General features: G+C 52.5%; 1 protein-coding gene across 1 annotated transcript in view; it reads left to right on the top strand.

Annotated features, from left to right (window-relative positions):
* Positions 1 to 319: 319 nt before the first annotated feature.
* NACC2 (NACC family member 2, BEN and BTB (POZ) domain containing) overlaps positions 320 to 9,845 on the top strand; it is a 37,695-nt gene continuing 28,169 nt past the window's right edge. Inside the window, exon 1 of the mRNA XM_006863689.1 lies at positions 320 to 1,206. Within this exon, the coding sequence (XP_006863751.1) occupies positions 321 to 1,206 (886 nt within the window). The 5' untranslated portion in view covers position 320. The remainder of the gene's footprint in view (positions 1,207 to 9,845) is intronic.

The following is a 9,845-nucleotide window of genomic DNA, read 5'->3' as shown; positions in this document are numbered from 1 at the left end:
TTTCCTGGGGAGCAAAGTGGCTCACTCCTGCCCCTCCCCCAACCGTGTCCTCTGTGTTGCAAGGGGGGCTTTGGCAGGGACCCAGGGGTGGGGGGGTTGGGAAGCCTGGGGGACTGGCCAGGAGCCTTCTTAGCATCTTCTGCGGCAGTTCTGCTCTTCTCTAGGGGGGAGGGGGGAGGCGGGGGGGGGCTCTGGCTGGGGAGAGGCTAAGGGGGAATGGTGGGCCCTTCCAGCAGTGCCCCACAGGACTCTGACCCATGTCTCCTGTCCTCTCTGCAGATGAGAGTCTGAGGTGCGCCCACTGGCACCCGCTGCCCACCATGTCCCAGATGTTGCACATTGAGATCCCCAACTTCGGGAACACTGTGTTGGGCTGCCTGAATGAACAGCGCCTGCTTGGCCTCTACTGTGATGTGTCCATCGTGGTCAAAGGCCAGGCCTTCAAGGCCCACCGCGCTGTGCTGGCCGCCAGCAGCCTGTACTTCCGAGATCTGTTCAGCGGCAACAGCAAGAGCGCCTTCGAGCTGCCGGGCACCGTGCCGCCCGCCTGCTTCCAGCAGATCCTATCCTTTTGCTACACGGGCAAGCTGACCATGGCGGCCAGCGAGCAGCTCGTGGTCATGTACACAGCCGGCTTCCTGCAGATCCAGCACATTGTGGAGCGTGGGACCGATCTCATGTTCAAGGTGAGTTCGCCCCACTGCGACTCGCAGACCGCCATGATCGAGGATGCCAGCTCCGCGCCCCAAAGCCCCTGCAACCAGCTGCCACCCACTGCTGCCGCCACGCCCTATGTGGTCTCCCCATCTGTGCCCATCCCGCTGCTGACCCGCGTGAAGCACGAAGCCTTGGAGCTGCCGCCGGCCACTGGCTCCAGCCTGGCCCCCAAGCGCTCGATGGAGACCGGGCTCCGGGATGGTGTGGCGGTGGCTGCGGGTGCCACTGTGGCAGCCAGCGCGGCACCCATCAAGCTGCCCCGAGTCTCCTACTATGGGGTGCCCAGCCTGGCCACCCTCATCCCTAGCATCCAGCCGGTGCCCTACGTCCAGGGCGAGAGGACCAGTCCTGGGGCCAGCAGCCTGCCTACCACTGACAGCCCCACTTCCTACCACAATGAAGAGGATGAGGAGGATGATGAAGCCTATGACACAATGGTGGAGGAACAATATGGCCAGATGTATATCAAGTCCAGCGGCAGCTATGCAGGTAACAGTGACCTACCCAGGGGCCGACTTCCCCCGTGCCCACCTTCTGGTGCCTTGAAATCTGGCTCCAGGGTCAGGATAGCTGGGGGAGAATTCACCACCCAGACAGACCCTAGGGGACAAGTAAGGTCTCGAATGCCGAGCGGAGGAGCTCAGTGCTGTCCTGGATGAGGTGAGGGCTGCAGGAAAGTAGACAGGGGATGTATGAACCCGGTGGGAAGGAAGGTGGTGAGGAGACCGGAGGTGTCCGTGTCCAGAGGCCAGTCACTGGCTTGTGCTTGGCTGTGGGCTTCCAGTGTGGCACCCTACAGTGTGGACAGCAGCTCCCACCCAGTGCCGGTTCATGTTCTGTCTAACTCCAAACCGGAGCCCCCCGAAACCGTTCCATTTGCTCCCCAGCTCAGTGAAGTTCCCTAAGAACCTGTCCCAATTGGTTCTCATCTGGGGGGAACTCTCTCTTTTGGGACCTGTCAGTTCAGGATTCCCTTTGGGTTCTTGTCATTGCAGACCAAGCTCACCGTGTAGTCTGTTTAGGATGGGTTAGAACCAGGGACCAGGACTGAGTGCCCCTGAAGCCCCCATGACCTCACCCCTCCCTTAATTTGTATGAGGGACCCACTGCCCAGGTTCAGTGCCCCCCAGATGATGCCTAGAGCGGAAGAGGGAGTTGGGGGTTCTCCTGCATGGTAACCCTCCTGCCCTGGGACCTGATGGGCAGTAGCCTCTCGGCCTGAGCCCTCTCCCTTCCCAGAAGGGACTGTTCCCTTAACTGTGGGGTGAGGGGAACAGATGGACCGTGGCCTCCTAGCTCCTCAGAGGCCCTTAACCCACCCTCAGATTTGGTGGTCTGCCAGGTAGGGGTTCTTGGGGCTGATCTCGGCAGTTTGCCATCGTCCCATGTCTATGGGCTCCGGAGATGCAGTGGTGGACGTCTGTCTGAATTTGACTTTTTGAGGAGGGTGGGAGCTTGGTTTTCCACACCAGCAAGTCTGCAGCCCTAGCTGGGCCCCCTCTGGCAGAGCCAGATCCCACCCTCAGGCCTCAGAATCTGCCAGCGTATGTAGTTTCTTATGCCCCCTGCTGACCAGTGTCCAAGGAGACCGACTGTTCTCCCAGCCTCGCCCCAGTGAATACAGGATGGGAGCTCCCTAGGAGACCTTGGAGAGGTTGAACACCTGGGCTCTAGTCCCAGCTGTCCCTGAGGTTCCTGCCGAGCAGGTACCTAGGACCTGGGAGCTCGAGGGTGGGGAGCCACCTGCCTGCCCCATCCCCCGTGTTTGTTCTGCTGACCCCACCAGATGGTGGCCAGGTGGACGTTTGTAGTGTAGGGCGGGTCTCGGGCTTGCTGCCTTGGCTCCCCACCCCCACTCTCCTCACCATTACTCTTACTAGCATGTCCCCTGGCGCCCCCGCCCCCGTCGCCCCACTTGGTCCAGGCCCCTCCTGGGCATGGGTGGGGGGAGTGGGGCACATGGCCTGCAGGTGAGCTTGGGGTGGCTGACTCTTGCCGAGGTCTGTATTTCGCCCGCTCCTAACTGGGGCAGAGATGCAGGTTGGAGGGGGGGGCGCTACTTCTGGTTGAAATCTGGGTTATCGACAGTGATGGTGCTGGCATTGCTGGTGCTGGGGGCAGGGAAGCTGGGGCGGGGGGGAGGGGGCAGCTCGAGGGGCCTGTTCTCCCTTTGGGGAGCATCTCATGCCCTCATGGGACTGACAGCCTGCTGACCCCCTGGTTGGCTGAACTGCCCCTCTGGGCCTCGTCATCTTTTCTCCTTCCTGCTTGGTTTTTGCTACCTGTCAGGTGAGAGGTTGGCCTTAGGATCAACCTAGTGACAGTGCCCTACCCCTGCTAAGAGCCTGCAGCGCTTGACCTGTGTGGTCAGCTGCTAGGTTTGATTTTGAGATGTTTCTCCTGCCTGTGTTTGTGGGCACGCCCCTCACTTGGTCCCACCAAGCCCCCATCAGTAGCAGATTTGTGCAGCCCCACATTGAAGGACATTGTGATTATTGTCAGTGTTTTGCTGTTCAGAATGATGGCTGCAAGAAGGCTGTGAGCATGGGATGATGTGGGGCAACGTCCAGAGCCCCCCGTTTCTAGGCAGGTAGGACATGGTACTTGGCTGTGGGCCACCCGGATGTGGAGACTCCCAGGTGTTACTGTGGGCTGCTGGTGAAGTTGACCATGTGCAGGGTCCAACTGGACCCACTGTGGCAGCCTTGTCCCCTGTCCTCCCCAGCTCCTGCTTCCAAAGACCTTAGGGTTGTTGAGGGTTTGTCTGTAAGTTGAAGTGCCCCAGATCCAAGGACTCCACCTTGGCCAAAGCAATTGACCAAGTGGTGGGATTCCCCAGCCTCGCCAAGGTCTCTGTGTGCCCCTGTGTTTATTGGACACCTCTGTACTAGGTCTGCATGGTGGCCCAGATGGTGTGTTCCTGTCCCCTGCCCTCCCCATCACATCCAAGTGGTGGTCCTCAGGGTAGGGGGAGCGTCTCCCCAGCAGAACACAGCAGCTGAGCAGTTTCTTGAGTTGACCTCTCCGAGTTCAGCCATTCTCACCCTCATCGTCTGCACGTAAACTCAGAGTCATTCCCCTTCCTGTGGTCACTCGGATCTCATGGAGAAGGTTCTCACAGGCATTCTAGACTAGTTAGGCTAAAGGCTTGCTGGGTTTTAAGACTTGAGGGGACATTTTTGGTTCAGGCTTTGAAGGTTCTCCCAGGGCAATAGTCCCATGGGTTTCGTGAGCAAGTTGGATCATGGTTTTTGATCCATCGGTACCCAGTTGGGGAGAGACCCGTGGTGGGGGCCGTGGCTCCTGGAATGAGCCTTGCAGGGGGTCCGGGGCTGTGACCACCTGTCCGCAGAAGGGTCAGGTGTCTGAACATAGGCTGTGCTGGCCCATGCGCAACCTGCCCGCAGATGTTTGATGGAGCCGGTGGCTGGGTGGCTGGCGGCCTGAGACATAGGGAAGCCTCACCTATTTCAAGTGAAGCTTTTCCCTGAGGGGCAGGTGGCTGGTGTGCATGTGTGTATAGGGGCTAGGATGATGCAATTGGCCAGTGAGGGCCAGGGGTCTGCAGTGGCCACACTCCTGCTGGGGGGGCAGCTAGCCTGTGGGGATTGACTGGTACTTGGGAGGTAGATGTTTCAGGTGGGATGGACCTTTGACCATCCATGTGGTCTGACCATCCAGATCTTCATGTAGTTCCAGGCCCAGCAGATGGCTCTGGGTGTCTGGTCCCGTTCACCATGACTGGCCTGTGAGGGCAGTACTGTGTGGTCCTACCCTGCAGGTGGTACACCAGGGTGTCTCCCCTCCTGTGTGGTGGCCAGGTGAGGAAGGAGCCAGCCCTGGCTGTGTCTTGCTGGGTTCTGAAGCTGTCCAAGGGTTCCAGGAGCTCCCAAAGGTGGTCTTCAGGATTGCCCTGGTGTGAAACCCACCCCCTTTATGCTGAGTTTCTGCTGGGCAAATACAAGGCAGCCTCGTTGGTAGTCCTCAACCCTCGGACACCCCGAGGCTTAACCAGGGTTCGTTTATATGCACCCAAATCTCTCCACTTGAGTCTTTGTAAGTAGGCATACCACAAGCCTCGGTCACAGCTGAGATGTAGAACTTCTTGTCACCTGAGAATGCAAGTGACTCCTACCCCCTAACTCACCTACCCCTTCCCTCTGTCAGCCACAAAAATTCACCCAAATGTGGGTATTAGCTGTTAGCAGTTCACCTTAGATAGGAGTCCCTGTTACATTGTTGGTACAATGTTACATGTAGCCGTGGTTTCAGTCCTGCCTGACACCCATAGGTGGAGGAGTTTGGGGGTTCCTTACAATCGAGTACCTGCCGTTATGACTCAGAGCTGTCCTTCACATGCAGATGTTCCCAGGGTCTTTGCTGTAGGATTTTTGCTGGTGGTCTTGTGTGTGTATGTGTAAGCTTCCATTCAAAGACTGGTGGTGCACACTTGTTTTGTCACGTGAGTTACAATCCCTCTGAGTACCCGCGCTCTTCCCACTTCCTTCCTGGGCTCTATGTCCCCTGTGTCCTTCCTTCCTGCCCCGTCCTGCGTGCTGAGCTGTTTGGGGGCAGATGCTGCCCTTTTGGTCTTGTAACAGTGATTGTGCCCAGGAGCCTCTTCGTCTCGGGTGTTACTGTTCATTTTCAGGCCCCTGGGAATGGGCTCAGTTCCAGGTTTGAGGGGTCTCTAAAGACCTTAGTCTCTGTCACACCAGTATGTCTGGTCTCTTAGGATTTTGGCTTTTGACCCCAGGGTCTTCCCACCAGGCAGTCAGCTTTCTGTCCCCATCCTCCTGCCCTTTCTAGAGTCTCTGTAAACCGGGGCGGAGGGGCTGGCTCGTACAATGCGTACTGAGAGTCCCCACTGTGGTCGTGTCCTCTGCTGCTGCCGGATTCCTTCCTGCTGCTGAGCCGTGTGGTCAGTTGTGTGGTGGGTGGACACTGAGGTGCTTCTGGTGTGCAGGTCTGCTGCTGCTGTGGACGTGTGTGTGGATGTGTTTCAACATGGCTTGAGTAAGTACTGGAGCGGGGTTGTGGGTCAGGTGGGAAGTGCAGGAGCCCTGGTAGCACAGTGAGCTCAGTGCTGACCTTGAACCCACTGGCTGCCCTGCAGAAGAAAGGTGAGGCCCTCAGAGGCCTTGAGTTCTACTGTGTCCTCTCAGGTCAAGGTCGTGGGCTTGGAGTTCTTGGTGTGAGTTGTGTGTACAAGGAGTCCTGCTGATGTGGTGGGTAAAGCGCTTGGCTGCTAACCAAGATTGGTGGTCCGAACCCACCAGCTGCTCCATGGGAAAAAGATGTGACCGACTGTTTCCGTAAAGACTGACAGCCTCGGGAACACCAGGGTACGGTTCCACTCTGTCCTCCAGGGTCCCTAGGGGGTGGTTTGGCTTGGTTGGGGCAGGCGTAGGATGGGTATTGTATTGTAGTTTAAACTTCAGTTTCGTCACGGTTGATAGTAAGTGCTATTTCCCGTGCTGAGGGACCAGACTTGGTGTATCGTTGTATTCTGACGTGTCTTCTCAAATCTTTTGCTCATTCTTTAAAATGGGGTGTGTTTTGCGTAAGGAACCCTGGTGGGTGCAGTGTGTTAGCTGCTGGGTTGCCAACCACAAGGTCATCGGTCCAAACCCACCAGCCACTCTAGGAGAAAGAGGAGGCTGTCTTCTCCCGTAAAGACTGACAGTCTCGGGAACAGATTCATACAAGTTCTGGGCCGGTTGTGGATGCTGTCGGTGTTTTATCCACATCTGACCTTTTCTAGTTGTTGTTAAGTGCAGTCGACCCATAGCAACGCTGTGAGCTAATGCACCACACTGCAAAGTCGTTTGATCTGCAAGGTCGGCGGTTCAAGCTCACCAACTGCTCCATGGAAACTATACAGGGTCACTATGGGTTGGAACCGACTCGAAGGCACTTAACAATATAACCATCATAGATCATTTCTTTCGTAAAGCATACCTTTTCTTGAGTTTTTAGAATGGTGATCTCATACGATATTGGTCCTTTTGTGGTACCTAATATCACTCAGCATAATGTCCTCCAGGTTTATCCATGTTGTGAGGTGTTTCACAGATTCATCATTATTCATTATTGTATAATATTCCATTGTTTGTATAAGTTTGCTTAATACATTAATGCATACCATGCATTGTGTGTATGTACCAAAGTTGCTGGTGATGGGCATTTAGGCTGTCCCCATATTTTTGACGTGTCTGTTGTAGACAACATATTGAAGGCTCCTGTTTTCTTATCCATTCTGCTCTTTTACTCTTGTGGCTGGTACATTTAATCCATTCAGTGTGATTGTCACTTGGTATGAATTGAGAGCTGTCAGTTTTCTGTGTGTGTTTTTTCTGATGTTGCTGCGTCCTTCGTTCTACATACCCTTCTGTGCTGAATTTATTGTGTGTGCGGTTTCTTTTTCTTTTTGTTGTGTTAATGTTTACTAAGTCTTCCTGATTTTCCTTTTTAAATTTTGATGTTCAGGTATATTGTTTTTCTTTGAGGTTACCCTGTAATCTATTCATTTTTTTCTCTGTTTAGAACAGTCTGTTTTATCTTGAAATCTATTTGACTACTCACCATTTGGGAGTTTTGCATCTACAATATACTCCCTCTTTTTCTTTGTAGTTGACGTCATCATAAACTGATGATCTCTGGTTGCCTGTTTTTAGTTGTGTAGGTTTGTTTTACTTTAAATCCTTCTGTATCTGGGTTGTGTCCTGGGTGGTGTTGTCATGTATGGTAATCTCAGGTTGTTGTCTGCTGGTATCGGTTTTCAGTCTAAAGAACTCCCTTTAGCAATTGTTGTAAAGTTGGTCTGGTCATTACAAATTCGTTTAATTTCTGTTTATCAGGAAATGTCCAAATTTTGCCGTCATATTTGAAGAGGGACAGCTTTGGTATGTGATTCTTGCTTGGCACTTTTGTCCTTTCAGAGATTTGTGTATGTTGTCCTCCTTGCATGATGGTTTCCGCTGTGCTTGGTTTATTGTTTCTCCTTTGTGGGTAACTTCGTGGTTTTCCAGAGATGCTCTCAAGGATTCTTTCCTTGCCTTTGGTTTTAGAGAGTTTGGTTATGATATGTCTTGGTGATTTTCCTTTTGGGATCTATCCTGTTTGGGGTTTGTTCAGCTTCTTGTATGCTTATATTTTCATCTTTCATGATGTGAGTTAAAGTTTCCTTCCAACAACTCATTTATTTTTATTATTGTGAATTATGTGATAGTTTACATAAGAGAACATTAGTTTTATATTCATCTTATCGTATATTGTTTCATTGTCATGGTTACAATCCCCTTCATGCATCATCAACTAACCAAAGGGTATACCCTGCAAGCCTGCCCCCCACACCCTCCCAGTCTTCAGCACACAGCCCCTCTCCCTCTCTGGGTCTAAAGTCCCCAGCTGCTCCATCTCTCCACATCATTGTCTCTGCCTCCATGTCTGGCATCACTGTTTCTATGGGTAGGGTCCCGCTCTCCACTCTTCTCCCTTGATGGTACTAGGGACCTCCACTCCCACACTGCAAAGTCAGTCACTCCCCTCCTTTTGCTACAAAACGTCTGCCTTTACATTTCCAACACTCACAGTCAGTCCTGATAGCAATTACTCACTATTGTATCACATGAGTGCTATCCCCATCTCCTTTCGTCAGCCCTGCCCAGACAGATGGAATGTTACTCAGTGGAGATTCTACCTTCCTCCACGTCCTCTGGATCTAGGCTCCCTCTTGAAAGCTTGTAAGCCAGTCACTTCTTGCCTTTGTATCACCCCCTCCCCATTTTGTGTAGCCAGCGTCCAAGTTGCCCATCCCTGTCTACTCTGTGTATGCAGGGGGTGAGAATGATCCTCTCTGTAAAGATTTGTTCCCTCTTTTGAGTTACTGCATCCATAAGTGTAGGTCAAGTTCATCAGATTGTATCAGATTACTCTTTTTTTCCTCTTCTTTCTTCTTCTAATTGAGCTCTGATCATCCAGCCATTGAAGCCAGGTCAGGTGGGTATTATCTGCAAGGGTGGGTGTTCTTATGCATATGCCCTCTCTTCTTATCAGCTGGACGCGCTTCCCTCTCCACTCTGGTCCTCTGTGGCTATGTCACTGACTCTGGGCCCAAGACTCCCTAGGTCTTGCCACACTTCTGGCCAACCAGGTCTCCACCCGGGTTCACAGGAGTCTATGGAACGTGGTTGGACTTAGCTCATAGCTTCATTGCTGTTTTTCCCTCACTTCCCCTTATCAGTGACAAATGTGGTCGCCAATCAGAGTATGTATTCCCATTGAGTCTTAGTCTTGGAAGGGGTTTGTCCTGAGGGGGACCTGACCACTTGCCTTGATGTCTCCTGGGGGAGCAGCTTGCTTGTTCTTGTAGTAATCAGTCAGACTGCTGTTATTAATTTTTATTTTTCCTGTCAGTCTTTATTTCAAGAAGTATATTTTGTTCTAGCTTCTCCAGACTGGTCTGCCTGTCCTTTCAAGTGGAAATTTCCCACCTCAGAAGATTCTGGATGGGGTTCAGGATTCCACCTATGGTCTTATGTAATGTAGAGGCTCCATAGGAAGCCTCCCTCACTGGGCACGTTGTAGCCCCATTTTAGGTATGCCAGTCAGTTATAGGCAGAAGACAGACTTATAAGCTTTCTATGGTGATATTTCTAGTTATTCCTTTCTCTTCCCCTCAAGTGTCTATTTTATAATGGTATGCCAGGGAAACCAAGATTCATGAGACAGCCAAGCATTTTGACATTATTTCCCCCCTTCCCCCTATTCCAACCATGTCTCAATCCCTGTATCCCAGAGCCCTGTCATTCCAAGATTATGCATACATCATTATTTACCTCTGTCCCACTTAGCGCATGCAAACCTGCTTGTTTTCCCATCGCCTTATTCTTCCATTCCCTCTCCCTTCTTGTGTATTGCCCCCCTCCCTAGCACCCAAACTATCCTGTGTCTATTCCCTGCCCTGTGCTCCACCTTCCTGTCCCTCCCTCATCCCACTCCCCACATCCCAGCAACCAGCAAAGAATCTCCCCCCATTTAGTATGGGTTCTTTTTCTTAGTTTTTTACAACAATGGTCCTATGCAGTATTTCTCCTTTTCTGACTAATTTCACACAACATAATGTC

Source organism: Chrysochloris asiatica, unplaced genomic scaffold, assembly GCF_000296735.1.
Source record: "Chrysochloris asiatica unplaced genomic scaffold, ChrAsi1.0 scaffold00056, whole genome shotgun sequence".
In the NCBI taxonomy this organism is placed as follows: domain Eukaryota; kingdom Metazoa; phylum Chordata; class Mammalia; order Afrosoricida; family Chrysochloridae; genus Chrysochloris; species Chrysochloris asiatica.
Note: the sequence above shows the minus strand (reverse complement) of the source record. Positions and strands in the feature narration are given on the sequence as shown.